The 23,206-nt window shown below is 44.9% G+C and overlaps 4 protein-coding genes across 7 annotated transcripts; 3 read left to right on the forward strand and 1 right to left on the reverse strand.

Moving 5' to 3' along the window:
- Positions 1–99: 99 nt before the first annotated feature.
- On the reverse strand, positions 100–4,915 carry rump (rumpelstiltskin). Of its 3 annotated transcripts, none has more exons than XM_064698528.1 (5): positions 4,755–4,913; positions 4,045–4,612; positions 2,914–3,049; positions 535–1,723; positions 100–475 (listed from the first exon to the last, which is right to left on the reverse strand). In XM_064698528.1, the coding sequence occupies exons 2-5, from the start codon at positions 4,599–4,601 to the stop codon at positions 420–422; spliced, it is 1,938 nt and encodes a 645-aa protein (XP_064554598.1). In that variant the 5' UTR covers positions 4,602–4,612; positions 4,755–4,913; the 3' UTR covers positions 100–419. The 3 variants fall into 3 exon arrangements, with proteins under 3 accessions (XP_064554598.1, XP_064554599.1, XP_064554600.1); XM_064698529.1 differs by having other exon boundaries at positions 4,045–4,622; positions 4,755–4,906; XM_064698530.1 differs by lacking the exons at positions 100–475; positions 2,914–3,049 and having other exon boundaries at positions 1,569–1,723; positions 4,755–4,915.
- A 562-nt stretch (positions 4,916–5,477) lies between these two features.
- Positions 5,478–7,527, forward strand: LOC135439749 (aldehyde oxidase 4-like). The gene is made up of 2 exons (XM_064698533.1): positions 5,478–6,290; positions 6,350–7,527. The coding sequence occupies exons 1-2, from the start codon at positions 5,624–5,626 to the stop codon at positions 7,480–7,482; spliced, it is 1,800 nt and encodes a 599-aa protein (XP_064554603.1). The 5' UTR covers positions 5,478–5,623; the 3' UTR covers positions 7,483–7,527.
- A 2,263-nt stretch (positions 7,528–9,790) lies between these two features.
- LOC135439839 (aldehyde oxidase 4-like) lies at positions 9,791–15,660 on the forward strand. 2 transcript variants are annotated; one of them, XM_064698665.1, is made up of 6 exons: positions 9,791–10,086; positions 10,168–10,902; positions 11,127–11,360; positions 12,923–13,367; positions 13,433–14,467; positions 14,527–15,660. In XM_064698665.1, exons 1-6 carry the CDS (start codon positions 9,874–9,876, stop codon positions 15,657–15,659), a joined length of 3,795 nt encoding a protein of 1,264 aa, XP_064554735.1. In that variant the 5' UTR covers positions 9,791–9,873; the 3' UTR covers position 15,660. The 2 variants fall into 2 exon arrangements, with proteins under 2 accessions (XP_064554735.1, XP_064554736.1); XM_064698666.1 differs by lacking the exons at positions 9,791–10,086; positions 10,168–10,902; positions 11,127–11,360 and adding an exon at positions 12,831–12,864.
- A 3,829-nt stretch (positions 15,661–19,489) lies between these two features.
- Positions 19,490–21,766, forward strand: LOC135439898 (uncharacterized). The gene has a single exon (XM_064698764.1). The coding sequence runs from the start codon at positions 19,490–19,492 to the stop codon at positions 21,764–21,766; it is 2,277 nt and encodes a 758-aa protein (XP_064554834.1).
- Positions 21,767–23,206: the final 1,440 nt, after the last annotated feature.

The raw sequence follows: 23,206 nt of genomic DNA on the forward strand, positions 1-23,206 counted from the left end.
TGCTCAATTTTTTAACACCGTATATACAATCATTATTAAAAGGAAAAGTTTATAATAATAGAATTAGAAACCAAGTATATAAATAAAAAAGACTACTAATACTATATCAATATTATTTTAAATATTGTTTATATATTTATTGGCTTCAATCACTTATAACTTACATGAATTGCGTCTTCTGTATTTTGGAAAGTCAATTATTTTATGATACTTTTTGTTATTAGTAATGTAAATATATGTATAAAAATTAAACAATTATTTGTTTGTGGGTTACTACAAACTAAAATGGTTCGGACAGCCTAGCCGCTGCTCTGCTGCCTGCTGTGGGTTAAGGTAAGCCGTTGGTCGTGTCTAGAAGTTCATTCGGTTCATTGCGTGGACATACGGACTTTGCGTTTTAAAAATCTAAGGGATACGACTTAAAAGTAAGTTACTTTGATGGTACGACCATCCAGACGTGAGCCATCCATGAGAGCTGTGGATTAGAATTTATTGTTAGAGTTGTAAGCAAGACCAGGTTAATTGTTCTCCTACCTATGGCTAGCTCCGCGTCACGCTCCTTAAAGAAACGCACCACACCCACATCGTTGCCGCGTATTTCGGCAAACTTGACATCGCCGACGTCACGGAATTTATCGCGAAGTGTCTGCCATGTGCAGCTGAGTGGCACATTCTTGATGATAATAGTATCTGATTTGCGTGCACCACCGCCGGCATTACCAGCTCCGACACCAACGCCAACATTGCCACCGCCACCGCCAACGTTGCCACCACCGCCACCAAACATGTCCAACTGACTGCCAGAATTGCCATAGTCATTGCCATCCAGCTGATTGTTGCCGGCATTTGAGACGCCGCCAGCGCTGCTGTTGTATGAATTGTAGCCAACATTGCCACCAGAGACGCCACCACCGCCGCTGCCGCTCGTACCACCTCCACTGTTGTAGTTGTTGCCAGCACCACCATAGCCGCCGCCGCCGCTGCTGTAGTTATTGGACAGACCAACATTGCTGGCAGAGACTAGTCCGTCATCGTTTCCGCCCGCATTGCCGAGATTAAGACCAAGGGTGTTCAGTGATGAGGTGAGCAGCGGATTGGACAGAGCCGCGCCCAGGTTGCCCAAATTGCCGACCACAGCAGCCAAATTGCTGGGATTCAAGTTATTTAGATTGATACCGCCACCGCCGCCTCCAGAATTGTTGCCCATGCTGGGCTTTTGAACCGGCGCCACAGGAGATGGCTGCACAGCAGCGTTATTGCCAAACATGACGCCACTAAGGCTTCCCAGCAAATTGCTAGCATTGGAATTACCGCCGCCAACAACCTGACCGCCAGTCACTGCGGATAGCTGCTGGGCGCTCTGCACATTGCCGAGCAGCTGGGAAGCGTTCTGATTACCACCGTTAGGCAGATTGTGAGCCACATCCTTTAGAGGCTCACCGTTGGGGCCCAGGCCAATGCCAACACCACCCAATCCTTCGGGTAGCTTAAGACCCTCTCCCTTGTCGGGTATACGATCCAAGCGAACTGTCATACGACGATCATAGAGCATCTGGCGATCTAACATAGAGATTGCCTGTACGGCCTCCACTGGATGATCATATTCGACTACAGCAAAGCCACGACTGTGGCCTTCCTTATCCAAGGATAGATCCACGCTTTGCACCTTGCCGGCAAGCTTAAAGACCTGCTTAAGCTTCTTGCTGTCCACCTTGTAGTCCAGCTGTTGAAACAAGAACAATATAAAGTTTTAGATATTAAAATAATGGTCATCGCCTTGGGCACCAGTGAAGAATGGATAAAAGCATTGTCCAAACTGTTGTAGACTCCAGCCGCCACCTTAACTAGGAGCAAACGAAGTCTGCAGAATCTGAGGTATCAATCCGTTAGCCCAGATAGTTGATCCAAAAGCGACGCAGCAGGCTCTCAGTTAAACGACTGTTTCATATTTATAACCCAGCTGCAGGTTTCCTCATTCCTTTGGAAGAGTCTTGATTCTTTACCGACAAACAAAATCAGAATACAACCAGATTAATCTAGTTACATTACATTACAACACAATGCAACAATAATAAAGAAATTCATTCAGTGGATAGTCCAAAGTTGAATAAAATTGTACTCCCGGTACCATTTTTATTTTCACTTCATTTAAATATTAAAAAAAAAAACCTCAAGAACTTCCCGTCGGTTTTCAATTATTTCGGAGCGTATACTCCTTTCTCTAGTAAACGCCGATTGAAAATAAAACTGGAGTAGCACCCTTAGTAGGATGAACAAACTTGGGTATTTGCCAAAATCTAGATACATAGCTGGTATCACCATTATCTTCAATATCTATCAATACATACAGGATCGATTTCCAAAAATCCCTATTTCCGTTTAATCTAAAAATTTCGGACAGTTGCCGTCAATTCATTCTCTTCGAGACCGATATAAGAGAGTCAACGGATTATAAAAAAGTAGACTACAATCCAAATGGTTTAAATATCGATCTATAACATCAGCTTTGTGAAGATCAATAATCAAAGTGGGAAATCCTAATTATATTGTTTGAAAATTGTCAAATACAAAGGGAGAAAATTAAATTATACAGTAGGGCGTAGAGTAAAATTGTATTCGCATCTTAGCTACAAATCATATGTTATTTCTATAGTTGGGTTATAAATACGAAACAGAGCCCACGATGAAAACAAAATATGTGTACATACTTAGATAGAATAAACGCAACTTACGACTTAAAAACAACTGGGCGAAGAATGCACAAGCTACAAAACATATATCTATCATATAGAATATATGTATATGTATTGTAATGGTTTGGTTGGTTTGGTATCGGTATTGGTATTGGTTTGATTTTTGGTTCAATACAGTAGTTTACATAGTTATTGGAATTTTTATAATACTTATACTCACATTAGCAACAAAAACCTTATTATGCAAAGGTCCACTTATGCCAAGACTCTCCAAAAACGAAGCAGAAAGCCCATACAAATTGTAATTCGACGAATTAAAATCATTCGACATCATGTTAAAATTATTACGCCCAGATCTAGAAAAAGAAGCCAAAAGATCCAGAGAGAAAAAATAACAAGAGCAAGAGCAAGAGGTAAAGCACAACAAATACAAGTATCCCAAGAGCGCACGCATCTCAGCTACAATCGGATTAAATCCAGAACGCCGTGTCTAAGATTACCGCCTTTACGTTATGTTATTTTAATTATAGGCAAAAATACAATCTAACAGTCATTCTGCATTTATTTATTTCGATATCATAATTCGCAGAAACTGAATTTTCAAAAATTTATTTTTATTTTTTTTTCTTATATTCTAGAGCCAATGCTTGAAAGAGTTATTATTCTGCCCAATTTAACACAGGATTAATAGTAAATTTATTAATCGTGTCATCAACTTCAACGACATAAATGAATGCTGCAAACAAAATCACTAAAACTTTTTACTAACAAATTTACATATAAGGCAAGCCCCGATATACAGAAATGGAACGAATATATCCTATATTTTATCAACAGATTTTTGATTTTTCCGATTCGATTTTTGGTGGAATTACAAACCGTAACAAGCCTTATTATCAGAATAAAGATCTATGACACAAAAGCCTTGTCTAAAAACGTTGCCATATTTTTAAACCACTTGAATTCTCGTTTTTCGATTTGCTGAGGAACAAAAGCTGCCGACCGCTGAACAATTTAACGAACAAAGCACAGGTTTTCCCTTTTCTTTTCGAAGTAAAGTGATCAGCAAAGTGTCATAGTTCAGTAAAGAGAACATTAAACCCCGTTTCAGAACTTCTTCAATTTACAAGAGTATTGGAAGTTGAAAAGCAATCGTTGCCATTACCATTACAAATGATGATGTTAATATGAATCTTCGTTAAAACACTGAATACCCTTACTCAAAAATTTCAATAATTTTCTTTTTCTGATAACACTAGAAATTATGTGCTTGGAACACAACGTTTCTTCCTTAGCGATTTGCTTAGATCGGAAAATAAATAGATATGTGGAATATAATAATGATACTCACATTCTGTCATCGTCACGTCGCGAAAAACCTCGATCTCGATCGTCCATATGGTCGCGGCCGCCACCATTGCCACCGCCGCCCGCACCACCACCTCCACCGCCAGCACCATCGCGTACAATTCGCCCGTATTGATCACGCTGCTCGCCATGGTCTTCCTTGACAACCAGCTCACGCCCATTCAGCTCATAGCGATTCATTTTCTCCATTGCCTTTTGCACGTTCTCTGGATCTTTGAACTCGACAATGCCGCAGCCACGTGCCTTGCCGCTCTCGTCATGGAATAGTTGGACATACTCAATCGAGCCGACAATCCGACGAAACAGATCTTTCAGGTCTTGCCAGCGGTAATCGTACGGAATGTTCGATATATATACGCGGCAATTGCGTCTTTCACGGCTTCTGTCGCGTGCGATATTTGAGCCGCCGCCTCCTCCCCCACCACCAGCGGCGTTGCCATTGTTACCGTCGGCATCAGAGAAACGTGAACCGCGTGCACCACGTCCTCGGCGGTCGCGCTCCTTTTCACGATTTTCGACAGCATTCGCATCCATGTTCATGTCTCCGTCTCCTGCAAAATTCTGAAGTCTTTACTGAAATGTTACTCCGAAAGGGCAATCTTCAGCGTCATCGCGAAAAAAAGATGGCGACTTGCGGCGTCGTCGCGTCTTGTACGCCGTTCGCAACATTTTCAATGCATATGGCGTACTTACCTTAAAAGTTATTTTACACAAAGATTGTATTAAAGTTGTTGAATTGTTATGCAATTAAATCAAATTTAAAGCCACAGAAATGTAATAATCAATAAACTTGGCAAATGCCGACGCCGCGAGAAAAAGTTGGAGATGTGTTATACTTAGTTGTATGGAAATCGGACTGAATGAACAAGTGAACAAAAAGAAATGAACTAGTTTCGAAAAATGAGTACTTTTGGTTCTTGTGCACCTGCTTAGACTATCGACTAATTATCGACTTTTTCTTATATCGGCGAAAGAATTCCGTCTTTAAATGAACTAAATAATTTTACTTGTATTTGTATTTTTATTTTTATTTGCCTATTTATTTTAGTTGCGTGATTCTATCTAGTTTAATATTAAGCGTATCGATACAAAAAGTAAGTTTGTTTGTGTTGTCATTTTACATCTTATTATTAAAATTGCTTACGCATCAAATAAGGTAAAGATTAATTCCTTTACCCCTAAGCAAGAATATAATATATATGACATACGAAATGCTTCTCAGGACGGTTTTATACTTACTGACCACTTCCAATGCTGTGTACTGCGCCTTTGTGACGGCCAAGCGCGTGGGAGCCACAATCGAACTGATCGATGCAACAGCTGCGTTCCAGTGCAAGGGCGTGGTTGCCTTCTATGGAGTCAGGGACATTCCAGGGGACAATAACTTCAACAATACCACACTGTTAACGGTCGAAGGGGAGGAGATATTTTGTTCCGGACGTGTCCAGTACTATGATCAGCCGCTGGGGGTAATCGCTGCTCTTACCCACGATGTGGCCGTATATGCGGCGACATTGGTGCGGGTGACTTATGCCAATAACCAGGTGAAGATCTATACCAGCATGAATTCCGTGCTGGCAGACAAAGTGGAAAATCGTCTTGTGACAAGCTCTGGGCCACCTGAAGAGTTTTCCAAGCCACCGCTCGAGCCTGGTGATGTGCTGGGACGTGGAATTCTTGAGCTTGAGTCGCAATACCACTTCACCATGGAGCCACAAACGACGGTGGTGGTGCCTGTGGAACAGGGGCTTCAGGTTTGGAGCGCCACTCAATGGATGGACGTGACCCAGGCCAGCATATCGCGAATGCTTAAGTTGGAGGCAAATGCAGTCCAGTTACAGGTGCGACGCATCGGCGGAGCCTATGGCGCCAAGGTTACACGTGGTAACCAAGTGGCATGTGCCTGTGCACTTGTTGCACACAAACTGAATCGGCCAGCGCGTTTCGTGCAAACCATCGAATCCATGATGGAGACAAACGGAAAGCGCTGGGCTTGTCGCTCCGACTATGAATTCCAGGCGCGTGCTAACGGCTCCATACGCATGCTCAGCAACAACTACTACGAGGATGCGGGCTGCACCCTTAATGAGAATGTCGTCGACTTTCTCACCTTACCAGCAATCAAAAGTGTCTACAATCTGACCAACTTGAACTTTAAGGTAAAGGGTACTGCTGTAAAAACGGATGCGCCCAGCTCTACATGGTGCCGGGCTCCAGGAACAGCAGAGGGTAAGTCAAAGTTGAATAAGAATCTAAAACTCAATGATAATTCTCCTTTACTCTTACAGCCATTGCAATGACAGAGACGGCACTGGAGCACATTGCCTTTGCCTGTAAGTTGGATCCAGCGGATGTGCGCCTGGTAAATCTCCGACCGGGCAGCAAAATGGTCCAGCTGCTGCCTCGATTTCTGGCCTCCACTGAGTACCGCAAACGACGGGAGCAAATCAACTTATTTAACGCTCAAAATCGATGGCGCAAACGAGGTTTGGGATTGGCCCTAATGGAGTTTCCTTTAAATGTGAGCTTCGCCTTGTGCTACCCCACGACGGTAGCTATTTACCATGCGGATGGCTCTGTGGTCATCTCGCACGGTGGCATTGAGATCGGTCAGGGCATAAACACAAAGGTAGCCCAAGTTGCTGCCTTTGTGCTAGGTGTGCCGCTAGAGCGTGTGCGTGTGGAGAGCAGCAATACAATCACGGGAGCCAATTCTTTTGTGACAGCCAACTCAATGGTCAGTGAACTGGTTGGCATTGCCGTGCGCAAAGCCTGCGACACGCTAAACCAGCGTCTGGAGCCGGTCAAGCGCAGGTTGGGCGCCCAGGCTAGCTGGCAGCAGGTGGTGGAGTCGGCCTTCATCCAATCGATCAGTTTGATTGCAACCGAGTCCTACAAAATGGGTGAGCAAAATAGCTACAGCATCTATGGTTTGAGTCTCAGCGAGCTGGAGTTGGACATACTGACTGGCAACCACTTGATACGCCGCGTTGACATCCTAGAGGATGCGGGCGAGAGTCTCAGTCCCAGCATTGACGTCGGTCAGGTTGAAGGAGCTTTCGTCATGGGTCTGGGTTATTACCTAACCGAGCAGTTGGTCTACGACCGCCAAACAGGTCGCCTTCTCACGAATCGCACCTGGAACTATCATCCACCAGGCGCCAAGGATATACCCATTGATTTCCGCATTGAGCTACTGCAAAAAAGTCCCAACCCCGTTGGTTTCCTACGCTCAAAGGCCACGGGCGAACCGGCTCTCTGTCTGGCTGTGGGCGTGCTCTTTGCCATGCAGCATGCTATACAATCGGCCAGGCAGGATGCCGGGTTGCCGCGGGAATGGGTGCGACTAGGCGCACCTACCACACCAGAAACCGTAGTATTATCAGCAGGTAACGAAATTCAACAATTTGCACTACAATAGTTTAAAAATATATATATATCTATTGCTATTGTTATATTTATATATGTATAATTATTTGTTTTCATGGTTTGGTGTTCAAAGTAGCAATAAAATCTCTTTACTCTGCTCTCTAGTCCAACTGTGTATGGAGTTTAACAATGTTTAATTATAAGATATGGCATTAATTTCTTTTTGCGCTTTGAATCAGTGTAAGTCGTACCTTTAAATTCTAATTAACACAGTTCCCTCAACCGATTCTCTTAAACAAATCAAAGAGATTTTTGATATTCTCCCAATTTAAGCTTAAAGCTTTTGATCTGCTATATTTTAGGTTTTTGTTTACTCTTATCGCAAATCGCTTAGAAGCGATATGGAAAACACGAATTGAAGACCGCTGAGTTAAGAATAAAGAGAACAGCTACTAAACTGGATAGTTACAGTAGCGTTAAAGTCTTCGTGGGCTCAACATCGGAATTGGTTGCTGCAACATTGTGAAATCCATCATTTTTGTTTTTTACGGAGTTTAGTCGAGTTTGTGCGAAAAATTGTAGATATAACCTTTTCACTAAGTATACGCCCGTGGAAAATTGAAATCTACCCGTATCATCTTGATCTCCACTTCTATTTAAAAATAGGTTTAAATTGCATCGAATAAAGAACCAAATGTTGGAATCAGAGGCGTCCGTACTTCTCAGTCTTGTGCTAAGAATCTTAATCCCAAAAAAAAACTTGCGTTTACAGACCAGCATTTTCGATCCAATATCGGTGAACTTTGTGAAGGCGTGTCAAATAAGTTCTGATTTTTTTTCGCCAAATTTTCACATTTGCGGGTGAAATAAATGCATGTAGATAAGATCAGAGATGATGTAGAGACGGCTATGTTAGCCGAAATAACCACCTTTTTCCAAACATTATCCACATTTTAATCCAAACAAAATGAACCGAGTCCGTAATGCAAGAGTTCATGGTATATATTACATATATACATATATATTCAGATATAATCGAATTATTTTTGATTGGATTGAAAGGTAGACAAATTTCAGTGCCTAACTCTATTTATTTTATTTTATTAATGGTCGACAAAACGAGTGTCTTCCTAATTATTATTATACTATTATACATTATACATTCATTATGAAAATGGGGAGACAGCTGATTTGCAGAAATGCTGCAAATTTGAAGTGTTTTTTTTTTCAAATAATTTAGGGATAGCAGACAGTTTTGCAATGCCCCTGTAATTTTGTATATCAGACTTTCCACCTTTCTTGTGGAGAGGAATGATATAAGATTCTTTCCAAAGAGATGGAAAGACCGAAGATTCAAGGGATAGATTAAAAAGCTTTAGCAATGGACGAAGAAGGGAAGAGCTACACTCCTTGAGTAGAAAACTAGGAATATTGTCAGGCCCAGGAGAGTAAGATGATTTTAAAGAATTTATGGAAGGAGAGAGGAATGGGAAATTATAGGAGCATGTATAGTCTAGAGGAAGTAGTAGTATAAGGGTAAGAATTATTATTAGTACAGACTGAAGAGTAGGTTGATTGGAAAAAGTTAGCAAAGAGGTTGGCGGAATCGGGATCATTGCTAGCTTTATCTGTCCCAAGAGAAAAAGAAGATGGCAAACTTGAAGAATTACACTTCAAGTTTACAATATTATAAACTGTCTCGGATTTTGGGCAAATTGCCTTTTGCAACGAGAAAGATAATTTTCATAGCACAGAGAATTAAGAAGAAAGAAGTTCGACTTGGATATGAAACATTTAGCCAAGTCAATACTCGAACCAGATCTATTAAACTTTTTAAAATATTTAGACTTAATATTTTGTAGGTTTAATAGTCTGGGAGTGAACCAGGGTGGCTTTGAAGAAGCAATTGAGGGACATAAATTAGGAATACAATCATCTAAGATGGAGTTTAGGGTATTATAACAAAATTAATAGCAATATGCATATCAACCGAGTCATATAAAAAAGACCAATCGGTTGTACATATGAATACATACGTTGATTAAGCAAGGAATAGTTTCCTTTGCGAATGCAACGGCGGGGCTTATAGGTAGCAGATGAATGAAAAATGAGAGGATTGCAATTGAACATTGCAACCTCTAAAGTAGGATGATATACATCCTAAGGAAGGGATTAAATTAAAACAAAATTGTGCACTAAGCATTTAGCATCCAAAATGTATAAATGGTATCAATTATTGCAACCCGAGCATGGGATAAAATTAAAGTAAATAAAAAAAAAAAGAAGCGATTTTATTTATTACGGAAAGTTTTGCGCAGTGCTTGCGTCTAGCTATTGGAACCCGTTTCACTGACGCATAATTACTGCTTATCAGGTTCCAGCAGGGGCTTTAAATGCCAGCGCCTAGCCATGGTCTCGGTATTTGGCTTCCAACTTTGCCAATATGAGCATCAAGTTCAATGTGAATGGCTTTCCGTACGAGGTGCAGCCAGCGGACTACGCGGCGGACATCACCCTAAACGCGTTCCTGAGGGATCATCTCCATCTGACGGCCACCAAGTACATGTGCCTGGAGGGTGGCTGTGGCTCCTGCATTTGTGTCATACGACGCCGGCATCCCATCACAGGTGAAATAAGTTCCCGTGCGGCCAACTCAGTAAGTGTCAGAAGGAAAATATTCAGAAGAATGGTGGACTGGTCTCGATGAGCTATGAATAGCTTATGTTTTCTTTTTAAGTGTTTGACCCTGCTCAACAGTTGCAACGATGTGGACATTATTACAGACGAGGGGCTGGGCAATAAGAGCAGCGGCTATCACCCCATACAGAAGCGTTTGGCCAAGCTGAATGGCACCCAGTGCGGATACTGCACGCCGGGATTTGTGATGAACATGTACGGGCTGCTGGAGAGTCAAGGCGGGCACGTGACCATGGCTGAGGTAGAGGATGCATTTGGTGGCAACATATGCCGCTGCACAGGCTACCGGCCCATCCTCGATGCCATGAAATCATTTGCCGTGGACAGCAATATTGACGTTCCAGCGGAGTGCGTGGACATTGAGGATTCTTTTGAGTTGCTCTGCCCACGCACCGGCCAATGCTGCAGCGGCAGTTGTTCTCGCCCGTCGCTGCCAGCTCAGAACAACAGCAATTGGTATTGGCCAAAGACGCTGGCGGAGCTGTTCGAGGCACTGGCTCATGTGCCTAATGAAGAGGAGTATATCCTGGTAGCGGGCAACACAGCGCACGGCGTATACAGACGGTCTAGGAGTATACAGCACTTTGTGGATGTCAACATGGTGCCGGAGCTCAAGCAGCACAGCATCGAGCCGAACCGCATATTGCTGGGAGCCAACGTGACACTAACGGATGCCATGCAGCTCTTCCGACAGGCGCAACAACGCGCTGGCTTCGAGTATTGTGCACAGTTGTGGACGCATTTCAACCTGATTGCGAATGTGCCAGTGCGAAATGTAAGTGCTGGCCAAATATCCACAAAATCCTGTTTAAAACTTGTTTCAGCGGCTATATTAATACGATTAAAAATTGAGAGGAAAACTTTCATGAACAGGTGAATGGGAGTAGACGAAGCTTTGATGCTCTTCCAAGCCAATTAAAACCATCGTAAAAGAAACTAATTATGTTCATAGATAGGATGCGATTTAGTTCGGGTTGATCAGAAATTAATAATTTTCAGAACGGAACTCTGGCGGGAAACATCTCAATCAAGAAGCAGCATCCCGAGTTTCCCTCGGATGTATTCATAACGTTTGAAGCCCTGGATGCGCAGGTCTTGGTGTATGAGAATGCCAGCAGTCAACGGGTAATGAGCCTGTTGGCCTATCTGCAGGATGCCACGCCCAAACTGGTCATTGGTGCGTTTATATTAAGACCCTATCCCAAGCCGAAATACTTGTTCAACTCCTACAAGGTGAGTCTATTCGATTCGATTTATAAAAGCACTAACCATAGAACATATGTACATATAGACTGGACAACAAGAGTAAAAAAATGCGACCACGGATTCCTTTGTCCGCAGGTCCTAAGTCACCTTCGTTTTTGTCGGGTTCGAGACCAGCTACATGTTCAGACAGCAAGAGAGTAAGAAATATCTCGCTCCCACTAATGGAAACTGTTTGGCTTACTATCAGTGCTCGCTCATTTTGTCTTGGGATCGTTAGATGTATGTGTGTGTATATGTCCGCACAAGCAAAAATGCACACAATTTCAATTTTTTCTCAAATGTCGGAGGCGTTTCTTCCCTTTAGAAGGGACGAGCAACATGACCCCATAAAAAGGTTTGCCACGTCGATGCGAAATTCTTGCATTTTAGCTCGTTAATTGTAAGGGTACCTAAACGTTGGCATGTGTGCATTTAAAAGTTTTTGGACTTGCTATTCACGCACACACACTTATTTTGTATATGAATAGAAGCATTTATGCGTTTGTGTGCCTGTTAGCTGCCTGACTGTCCGATGCAAACATGACATAATTAGAAGTTTTTGTGATTTCTGTATTTCGGGCTCTACACACACACACACACACACACACACACACACACCCATACACAAATGTGAGTGAACGGGCAGATCATGGGCGCAAAAAAATATCATTATTGGCACGCGTATGACCGCGCCATTCTTTTTTATGATTTCGGGTTTGCATTGAATAACTTGAATATGATTTCAATAAAATCATGAATACTATAAATATATAATCGCTATTTTTTTGTATATGGTATATTTGAATATTTTAAAGATTTGATTTTTAAACAAATTTGCGCTGGTCATAAAATCATTTAAGTGATCAGTCACTTGACCTATATATGCAACGGGCTGCTGCAGGCAATAAGGGGCCAAAATTCATTCATCAATTTAAACCCGAACTCATAAAAAGAAGGCCGCGCGTCAGACGCGTGCCAATAATGATATTTTCTTTTGCGCCCATGATCTGCCCATTCACTCACATTTGTGTGTGTGGGTGTGTGTGTGGAGCCCGAAATACAAAAATCACAAAAACTTTAAATCTTGTCAAATTTGCATCGGACAGTCAGGCAGCCAAAAGGTACTCAAACGCATAAATGCTTCTATTCATATACAAAATAAGTGTGTGTGCGTGAATAGCAAGTCCAAAAACTTTTAAATGCACACATGCCAACGCATAGGTACCCTTACCAACAATAACGAGCTAAAATGCAAGAATTTCGCATCGACGTGGCAAACCCTTTCATGAATTCATGTTACTCGTCCCTTCAAAAGGGAAGAAACGCCACCGACATTTGAGAAAAAATTGAAATTGTGTGCATTTTTGCTTGTGTGGACATATACACACACATATGTACATCTAACGATCCCAAGATAAAATGAGCGAGCACTGAGAGTAAGCCAAACAGTTTACATTTTTTTACTCTAGTTGTCCAGTCTCAATGTTCTATGGTTAGTGGTACAAGCCATCCATATACATACATATCCTCCTGACTTTCTCTATTAACAGATCCTGCCGCGTGCTCAAAACGTACATGCGTATGTCAATGCTGGTTTCCTTATCGAGTGGCAGAATACTCAGCATCGCATAGTGGGCTCGGCTCGCCTTTGCCTTGGCAACATTCGGCCTGATTACGTGCACGCCCAAGATGCCGAGCAATTGCTGGTGGGTCGCGATCTCTACGACAGCGGCACAGTAGCGCAAGTCTTCGAGCAGCTGCTGATGAGCCTGCAGCCAGAGGAAATGCCTCCTGAGGCATCGCCTGAGTATCGCCAGAAACTAGCCTGCGGGCTCTTTTACAAGTTTTTACTTGGTTCGGCACCCGAGGATCTTGTCCGGCAGCGTTTTCGCAGCGGAGGGGACTTGCTGGAGCGCTCCCTTTCATCGGGAAGTCAAACATTCGAGACCATACGCAAGAACTATCCCGTGACACAGGCGGTGCAGAAGCTTGAAGGTATATATTTATCAAAGCCATGCAAAGCAACTAAAATCGAAATTAAATTGCTGCACTTTTGTTAGGCCTCATTCAATGCTCCGGCGAGGCCAACTACATAAACGATCTACTGACCACTTCCAATGCTGTGTACTGCGCCTTTGTGACGGCCAAGCGCGTGGGAGCCACAATCGAACTGATCGATGCAACAGCTGCGTTCCAGTGCAAGGGCGTGGTTGCCTTCTATGGAGTCAGGGACATTCCAGGGGACAATAACTTCAACAATACCATACTGCTGACGGTCGAAGGCGAGGAGGTCTTTTGTTCCGGACGTGTCCAGTACTATGATCAGCCGCTGGGGGTAATCGCTGCTCTTACCCACGATGTGGCCGTATATGCGGCGACATTGGTGCGGGTGACTTATGCCAATAACCAGGTGAAGATCTATACCAGCATGAATTCCGTGCTGGCAGACAAGGTGGAAAATCGTCTTGTGACAAGATCTGGGCCAGCTGAAGAGTTTTCCAAGCCACCGCTCGAGCCTGGTGATGTGCTGGGACGTGGAATTCTTCAGCTTGAGTCGCAATACCACTTCACCATGGAGCCACAAACGACGGTGGTGGTGCCTGTTGAACAGGGACTTCAGGTTTGGAGCGCCACTCAATGGATGGACGGGACCCAGGCCAGCATATCGCGAATGCTCAAGTTGGAGGCAAATGCAGTCCAGTTACAGGTGCGACGCATCGGCGGAGCCTATGGCGCCAAGCTTACACGTGGTAACCAAGTGGCATGTGCCTGTGCACTTGTTGCACACAAACTGAATCGACCAGCGCGTTTCGTGCAAACCATCGAATCCATGATGGAGACAAACGGAAAGCGCTGGGCTTGTCGCTCCGACTATGAATTCCAGGCGCGTGCTAACGGCTCCATACGCATGCTCAGCAACAACTACTACGAGGATGCGGGTTGCACCCTTAACGAGAATGTCGTCGACTTTTTCACCTTACCAGCAATCAAAAGTGTCTACAATCTGACCAACTTGAACTTTAAGGTAAAGGGTACTGCTGTAAAAACGGATGCGCCCAGCTCTACATGGTGCCGGGCTCCAGGGACAGCAGAGGGTAAGTCAAAGTTGAAAGAGAATCTAAAACTCAATGATAATTCTCCTTTACTCTAACAGCCATTGCCATGACAGAGACGGCACTGGAGCACATTGCCTTTGCCTGTAAGTTGGATCCAGCGGATGTGCGCCTGGTAAATCTCCGACCGGGCAGCAAAATGGTACAGCTGCTGCCTCGATTTCTGGCCTCCACTGAGTACCACAAACGACGGGAGCAAATCAACTTATTTAACGCTCAAAATCGATGGCGTAAACGAGGTTTGGGATTGGCCCTAATGGAGTTTCCTTTAAATGTGAGCTTCGCCTTGTGCTACCCCACGACGGTAGCTATTTACCATGCGGATGGCTCTGTGGTCATCTCGCACGGTGGCATTGAGATCGGTCAGGGCATAAACACAAAGGTAGCCCAAGTGGCTGCCTTTGTGCTAGGTGTGCCGCTAGAGCGTGTGCGTGTGGAGAGCAGCAATACAATCACGGGAGCCAATTCTTTTGTGACAGCCAACTCAATGGCCAGTGAACTGGTTGGCATTGCCGTGCGCAAAGCCTGCGACACGCTAAACCAGCGTCTGGAGCCGGTCAAGCGCAGGTTGGGCGCCCAGGCTAGCTGGCAGCAGGTGGTGGAGTCGGCCTTCATCCAATCGATCAGTTTGATTGCAACCGAGTCCTACAAAATGGGTGAGCAAAATAACTACAGCATCTATGGTTTGAGTCTCAGCGAGCTGGAGTTGGACATACTGACTGGCAACCACTTGATACGCCGCGTTGACATCCTAGAGGATGCGGGCGAGAGTCTCAGTCCCAGCATTGACGTCGGTCAGGTTGAAGGAGCTTTCGTCATGGGTCTGGGTTATTACCTAACCGAGCAGTTGGTCTACGACCGCCAAACAGGTCGCCTTCTCACGAATCGCACCTGGAACTATCATCCACCAGGCGCCAAGGATATACCCATTGATTTCCGCATTGAGCTACTGCAAAAAAGTCCCAACCCCGTTGGTTTCCTTCGCTCAAAGGCCACGGGCGAACCGGCTCTCTGTCTGGCTGTGGGCGTGCTCTTTGCCATGCAGCATGCTATACAATCGGCCAGGCAGGATGCCGGGTTGCCGCGGGAATGGGTGCGACTGGGCGCACCTACCACACCAGAAACCGTAGTATTATCAGCGGGTAACGAAATTCAACAATTTGCACTACAATAGTTTAAAAATATAGATATATCTATTGCTATTGTTATATTTATATATGTATAATTATTTGTTTTCATGGTTTGGTGTTCAAAGTAGCAATAAAATCTCTGTTACGGGGCGAAGTGAAAATGTCTATTGTCACTAAGTCCTACTGGGCATCGCATTTTTCTGTAAGCGGCGCTCGCTTCTTACGCTGGAAGTGCACCGTTAGAATTAGTTTGTACATACAGAAGTCGATATCACGCAGCTGCACAATTTGCCTTTTCGTCGAGGTTCACTTTCGTTTTGTGCTTGCAGCTGAGCAGAAGTGTAAGAGAAGATAAGCGCGTGCGGAGCACGAATGTAAGTCTCATAAACTTGTTAAATATATGTAGATCATTAAATAATGAAAGATAATAAAGATTTCAGCCAATCGTACGTAGCGAATTGAATCGTGTCGTATCGTACATCGAATCGAATGTTGTTTCTTTTCGACGCTAGAAATCCCTGCCAAATACGCGCCCGGCGCGACTCTCGGCGCCAACATTCTGAAATATTCTCTGCTGCAGAGAGTGTCTGAGGTATTCTCTGCTACGGCGGAGATTTCTGCGAAGCAAGCGACTTGCAAAGTCACAACCTGAGCTGCCTATAGAGACACGTGTTGCCATAACCTCAAAGCGGACTTCACTGTATTGGTGTGGCGAGATGGCTGACGGTGATGAACAAGATGCAAGTGCGAGAAGGACGACAAGTAGTAATCAACCCGGTGGAACTGCAACGCTTGTAACGGCATGGTCAACGGGACAGGCTGACGGATCGCCTGTCCTCGCTGGAGTTCAAGATAAAGTCGCCGGCCTAGAAAAGGGTAGCGGAGCAGCAAACATAGAAATTTATAGCGGCTGTCCGTCTACGTCGTCTGCAGCTACTGGTCCAAGGGAAAGTTCAACACCGACGCAGCAAAGAACTGAGAAAGAGGGAGCATTCTTCAACCCTTTGGGATGCCAGAACGTGAGTGCTGCAAGCAGAAACAGGTTGCGGCTAATTGGAGTGTACACCCTAGTTTGCCATATCAAGCAAACACGGCGGTGTTTAACCAGGCTACGGAGCCCAGTACTGCCGCGTACATGGGCCACACAGGTCTGGGAGCGCTTAATAGATCGATAGAGCACCCGCCGCGGCAGCAATTCGATAATGTACATTCTAATGCTGCGACGCCTTGGAATGGACCGCTGACATCTGCGCAAATCAGTGCGCGACACGTAATCAGCAAAGATTTACCAATATTTACTGGCAAACCAGAGGAATGGTTGATCTTTATCAGCAATTATGAGCAATCCACAGAGAGATGTGGATTCAGCAATGAGGAAAATCTCATCCGGCTTCAGAAGTGCCTCAAAGGGCAAGCCCTGGATGCGGTGCGTGGAAAGCTTATGATACCAGCTACAGTGCCGTATGCTATAGGCACATTGCGAATGCTGTATGGCCGCTCTGAAATAGTACATGCTGCGTTGCAGCAAAAGCTACGAGAGGAGCCAGCAATAAAATCGGACAATTTGAACACTGTTATCCGACTGGCCTTAGCTGTCCAAAACTACTGCGCAACGATAGCGGCCATTGGTATGCACGAATATCTTTACGATCCCGCGCTGTTAAACGAACTTGTTGCTAAGATGCCCAGCAATATGAAATGTGGACTGGGGTCGGCATCGAATGTCAAATGATGGTAGTAGTTTGGCCACCTTTGATAACTGGCTGTTTAATGTGGCTATGTGCGCCACTATGGTCACGCCCTACGAGATACCACGGACTGATAACGAAAAGAAGAGCTCCACGAAAACCACTAGAGAGCGAATTTTTGTGCACAACACGGTAGACAACCCTGAGGGTTCGCAGCAACAGCGTTATCAACAGGAACAGGAGAGAGTTTCATGTGCAAAGTGCGCTGGTAACCACCGTCTTTCAGATTGCGGCGACTTTAGAGCCATGGGTACAAAACAGCGGTGGGAACTTGTCAAGGAAAAGCGGCTCTGCTTTTGCTGCTTTATGCGACATCGTGCACAACAGTGTAAAACAAAGAAGAAATGTCACGTGGATGGTTGCGAGTCAACGCACCATGTACTGCTACATACGCCTACCACGAGCGGTAGTAAAGATGAGCACACGGGCCAAGGTAGCAACAAGTCAATGTCAATGGAATCTGCCGTTATGTTTCATGCCAGGTCCGCAAGTAAGACACTGTTTCGATATGTTCCAATCACGCTCTATAGTAAATCAAAAAGCGTGCGCGCATATGCATTAGTGGATGAAGGAGCTGAGTGTACGCTAATAGAAAGAGCGCTTGCAGACGAGTTGGAACTAGATGGTCCGGCGACCCAGCTGTGTCTCAAATGGACAGGCGACATAACCAAGAACGAACCTGAGTCTATGTCTGTGGCTGTGAGCATTTCAGCTCCAGAACATAATGCGGTACAGTATGCGTTGAAAAACGTGCGAACTGTAGCGAACTTGGACTTACCAGAGCAAAGTATCGGGCCACAGTTGCTTAAGTCTCGGAAGTATTTATCTATGCTTCCCATCCTGCCGTATAACAACGTAAAGGCTCAGCTTATTATCGGCTTGGACAACATCAAAATAACTGCACCCCTGGAGATACGAGAAGGTGAAAACGACGACGTCATAGCAGCGCGAAGCAGACTAGGATGGGCTGTATATGGCCGCCCTATGGTGGGTGAAAGCACCACGCCTCGTCTGCTACATATTTGCCAGTGCAGTGCGACACGTGGGATGGATGAGGCTCTGAAGAGCTATTTTGCCCTGGAGTCACTAGGTGTGAGCGTCTCCTCAAATCCGCTGAGATCCAGAGAGGACGAACGCTCGATGCAGATAATGGAGGCAACAACAACTTATCTGGAAGACGAAAAGCGCTGGCAGACTGGCCTGCTATGGCGGTTTGATCGCATTCATATGCCAGACTCTTACCAGATGGCGGTTAAGCGCCTTAAATGTCTAGAGGCAAAGATGTTCAAAGACCCACCACTAAAGGAGTTCATGATGAACACGATGCACGACTATAAAAAGAAAGGATATATCCGCCGGCTGAAGGATAGTGAGTTAGTAGCTAACACGATGTCGTGGTTTCTTCCTATCTTTACAGTCACCAATCCGAACAAGCTAAAGACACGCTTGGTATGGGATGCAGCCGCCAAAGTTAGTGGCACGTCGCTGAACGATTGTTTGCTTAAAGGTCCAGATACACTAGCATCTTTGATGGGCGTGCTAATACGCTTCAGAGAGCGCCCTATCGCCGTATCCGGCGACATACGGGAAATGTTTCATCAGGTCAAGGTGCGCCGAGAAGACCAAGCGGCTCAGAAGTTTCTCTGGCGTGATGGAGATTCGTCGCGCTCTCCCGAAACGTACGTTATGCAAGTCATGACGTTCGGAGCATCCTGTTCGCCAGCCCTAGCAAATTACGTCAAGAATCGCAATGCCGAGCGGTTCGTAGCGGAGCATCCGGATGCCGTAAAGGCGATTTGCGAAAACACATTTGTAGACGACTGGCTGCAGTCGGTAGATTCAGAATCCCAAATGATGCAGTTAGCTGAGACTGTAAAAAGGATTCATGCTAGTGGCGGTTTCGAGATGCGCCACTGGACATCAAATTCAAAGCAAGTTATGCAGGCGCTGGAAGACGACTGTGAGGGCTTGGACAAGCGTATCAGCACTCAGGATGAAGCGCAAGAAAAGGTCCTGGGCCTGTGGTGGCTACCTGGACAAGATCTGTTGACCTTTGTGGTAAAGCCGAACTTGCTGCAAAAGCATCTAAGGAGCGCCCAACTAAAAGACGCGTTCTAAGCGTGGTCATGTCTATTTTCGACCCGCTTGGGCTGCTAGGATTCTTTAATATACGCGCCAAGATCATCCTTCAGAACATATGGCGATCCAACATCGGATGGGATGACGACCTTACCAAAGAAGACGAAGTGGATTGGCTACACTGGCTAGATCTAGTTTCAAAGTTGAATACCGTCCGTATTCCACAATGTATGAAGTGGGTGAGCCGAACCCAGACTGTACAGATGCACACATTCGTGGACGCCAGTATTAATGCTTATGCAGCAGTTGTATATTTGCGGGCTGAACATGATGGCCAAGTACATTGCAGTTTAGCCGCCTCAAAAACGAGAGTAGCACCCTTGAAGCCCGTGTCTATACCTCGTATGGAACTAATGGCCGCAGTCTTAGGTCTGAGACTGGCCAAATGTATCCAAAATGAAACGTCGGTACGCATACATAGACGAACATTTTGGACGGATTCAAAGGACGTGCTCTACTGGATCCAGTCCGATGCTCGAAAGTTCCAACAATTCGTAGCGCTTCGCATCGGAGAGATTTTAGAAGAATCAGATGTGGACAGCTGGCGCTGGGTCCCATCAGCTCAAAACGTGGCAGACGATGGAACAAAATGGACCAAAACGCCCGAAATTCACGGCTCGACCAGGTGGTTCAATGGACCACCATTTTTGTATCTAGAAGAATCGCAGTGGCCACGCACAGAAAAGGGCTCGGCAATAAACATGTTATACCATGCTGAAGAACAAGCCAATCACACGTCCTCTTGGAGATGTATACTGCCGGATCTGCAGCACTTCAGCAAGCTGGAGAAATTGAGAGCCGCACAGCTATGCGTACTGGATTTCCTACGGATTGTTACCAAGAAGACCAAATTGGACGGGCGATTAGAGCTGCAGAAGATGCTGCTCCTTAAACACAGCAAAGAAATGGATGTGATTTTTATTCGAACATGCCAAGAAGAGGAGTTTTATAGTGAGATTACCTCCCTAAAGTCGGGGCGCCGCCTAACCGATCGCAAAAGCCTGCTCTTCAAGCTCTCTCCTTATATAGATGACTCGGGCATTCTACGTATTAAGGGACGGATAGACAATATAGAAGGAGTTGAAGTCTGCGTAAAACGCCCGATAATTCTGCCAAGACGACATCGATTGACGTATCTGCTTGTTGAGTTTTATCACCGCAAATATCATCACCTGCACAACGAAATCGTCGTAAACGAACTGCGTCAGCAGTACTGGGTCTGTAGCTTGCGAGCCTTGGTGAAAGAAGTCTCCAGTGCTTGCCCAGCGTGCCGTATACGACGCGCCCGCCCAAAGCCACCAGAGATGAGCGACCTGCCAATCGAACGACTATCGCCCTATACTCCACCGTTCACATATACCGGAGTGGATTACTTTGGACCCTACGACATTGTCGTTGGACGGCGTCGTGAGAAGCGCTGGGGTGTGCTGTTCACATGCCTCACGGTACGCGCCGTTCACCTAGATATAGCTACGTCGCTCTCGACTGATTCATACCTATGCGTTCTGAAGTCGTTCGTGGCCAGACGCGGCTGCCCCCGCCGCATGCTGTCGGACAATAGCACAAATTTCAGAGGCGCTAGCAGAATATTAAAAGATGAAATTGAACGTATATCGCCGGCGCTGATCGAGCGACAATACCCGGAACTGGAGTTTACCTTTATTCCACCAGGATCACCCCACATGGGAGGATCGTGGGAACGAATGGTGCGTTTCACAAAGTCAATACTGTCGGAGATCCTGCCGCACTCTGGGCTACGAGAGGAGGTGCTACGAGCAGCATTGGCAGACGTAGAAAGCATGCTCAACTCAAGACCGCTCACTTATGTTCCCTTGGAAACTTCTGAGTCCGAAGCCCTGATTCCGAACCATTTTCTTATAGGTCACTCAAGCGGATTGCGTGAGAGAGGCTCACGGGACCGGGACGGAGCTAGCTTGGCACGAGGCTTCCGAGTCGCCAGCCAATTGGCTGACCAATTTTGGAAGAGATGGTTGAGCGAGTATCTGCCCACACTCACCAGACGTACTAAGTGGTTCCAACCGCCAATCGAACCAATATCAGTCGATGACATCGTCATAATAGTGGACGATGGTGCCAAACGAAACTGTTGGACAAGAGGAGTGGTAGTCGACGAGCACCGTTCGAAAGACGGCCAGGTCAGAAGCGCCGTGGTGCGAACCGCCGATGGAATTATTACTCGCCCCGCCGTCAAGCTAGCTAAGCTTGACATTAAAGTTGGTAACACACTGCACGGACGTTCGTGAATTACAGGGTGGGGAATGTTACGGGGCGAAGTGAAAATGTCTATTGTCACTAAGTCCTACTGGGCATCGCATTTTTCTGTAAGCGGCGCTCGCTTCTTACGCTGGAAGTGCACCGTTAGAATTAGTTTGTACATACAGAAGTCCATATCACGCAGCTGCACAATTTGCCTTTTCGTCGAGGTTCACTTTCGTTTTGTGCTTGCAGCTGAGCAGAAGTGTAAGAGAAGATAAGCGCGCGCGGAGCACGAATGTAAGTCTCATAAACTTGTTAAATATATGTAGATCATTAAATAATGAAAGATAATAAAGATTTCCGCCAATCGTACGTAGCGAATTGAATCGTGTCGTATCGTACATCGAATCGAATGTTGTTTCTTTTCGACGCTAGAAATCCCTGCCAAATCCGGCCCGGCGTGACTCTCGGCGCCAACAATCTCTTTACTCTGCTCTCTAGTCCAACTATGTTTCGAGTTTAACAATGTTTAATCATAAGATATGGCATTAATTTCTTTTTGCGCTTTGAATCAGTGTAAATCGTACCTTTAAATTCTAATTAACACAGTTCCCGATCAACCGATACTCTTAAACAAATCAAAGAGATTTTTGATATTCTCCCAATTTAAGCTTTAAGCAAGAGAGAGCCGCCTGTCATATCGATCGGTTGTGTTTAGTTTTTTGTTTACTCTTATCGGTGATTTGCTTAGAAGCGATATGAAAAACACGAATTTAAGACCGCTGAATTGAAGAATAAAGAGAGCAGCTAATAAACTGAACAGTTACAGTAGTGTTAAAATCGTCGTGGGGTCAACATCGGAATTGGTTGCAGCTCATTGTGAAATTCATCATTAAAAACTTTTTAAACATAGCAAAATCAGATAAATACACCTGACTGACGGTAAATGCAAAACTAAGCACAATATCGGGAAGTGCAAATAAAAAAGCTTAAAGACAAGTACGTATGCATGTGCACAGAGTTGTGCTGTTTCATTCAATTTAACATTGAAATAAACTACTGCATTTATTCACTGATTTCTGTCTGTTTCTATGCGAACTAGTCTGTTTTAGTTTTAAAGGTATCTATATGAAATTTTGCAGAAGTGCCTCTTTCTGTTGCACGCAGTACATATGTACGTCGGAGCCAGCTGGATCGAACCACTATATCATATAGCTGCCATAGGAACGATCGGTCGAAAAGTAGGTACAGGAAAAACTTTTTGTTTATTTAGATATCTTGACCAAACTCGCCATTTATTAGTTTTACTGTGCTCCTCAAATCCTATTAAGATCGGACCACTATATCATATAGCTGCCATAGGAACGATCGGTCGAAAATTAAGTTGTTGAATGGAAAACTTCCTTGTTTCTCAAGATATGTTAACCATACTCGGCATTTACTATTTTCCCTGTGCTACTGGCAAAGCACTATGAGCATTATGAAAA

This window comes from Drosophila montana, unplaced genomic scaffold (assembly GCF_035044405.1).
Source record: "Drosophila montana isolate Dmon_TW-CO22-7 unplaced genomic scaffold, ASM3504440v1 contig_779_1, whole genome shotgun sequence".
Lineage (NCBI taxonomy): Eukaryota > Metazoa > Arthropoda > Insecta > Diptera > Drosophilidae > Drosophila > Drosophila montana.

Bases quoted from the DNA above. Each gene is read 5' to 3' on its own strand.
- LOC135439839 (XM_064698665.1), top strand. From the start codon at position 9,874: ATGAGCATCAAGTTCAATGTGAATGGCTTTCCGTACGAGGTGCAGCCA. The intron at 10,087-10,167 runs GTAAGTGTCAGA...TTTCTTTTTAAG, and splicing joins GTTCCCGTGCGGCCAACTCA to TGTTTGACCCTGCTCAACAG. The intron at 14,468-14,526 runs GTAAGTCAAAGT...TTACTCTAACAG, and splicing joins GGCTCCAGGGACAGCAGAGG to CCATTGCCATGACAGAGACG.
- rump (XM_064698528.1), bottom strand. From the start codon at position 4,601: ATGAACATGGATGCGAATGCTGTCGAAAATCGTGAAAAGGAGCGCGAC. The intron at 3,050-4,044 runs GTGAGTATCATT...TTCTTTTTCTAG, and splicing joins CGACGTGACGATGACAGAAT to ATCTGGGCGTAATAATTTTA. The intron at 1,724-2,913 runs GTGAGTATAAGT...TTGTTTCAACAG, and splicing joins ATAAGGTTTTTGTTGCTAAT to CTGGACTACAAGGTGGACAG.
- LOC135439749 (XM_064698533.1), top strand. From the start codon at position 5,624: ATGAATTCCGTGCTGGCAGACAAAGTGGAAAATCGTCTTGTGACAAGC. The intron at 6,291-6,349 runs GTAAGTCAAAGT...TTACTCTTACAG, and splicing joins GGCTCCAGGAACAGCAGAGG to CCATTGCAATGACAGAGACG.
- LOC135439898 (XM_064698764.1), top strand. From the start codon at position 19,490: ATGTCTATTTTCGACCCGCTTGGGCTGCTAGGATTCTTTAATATACGC.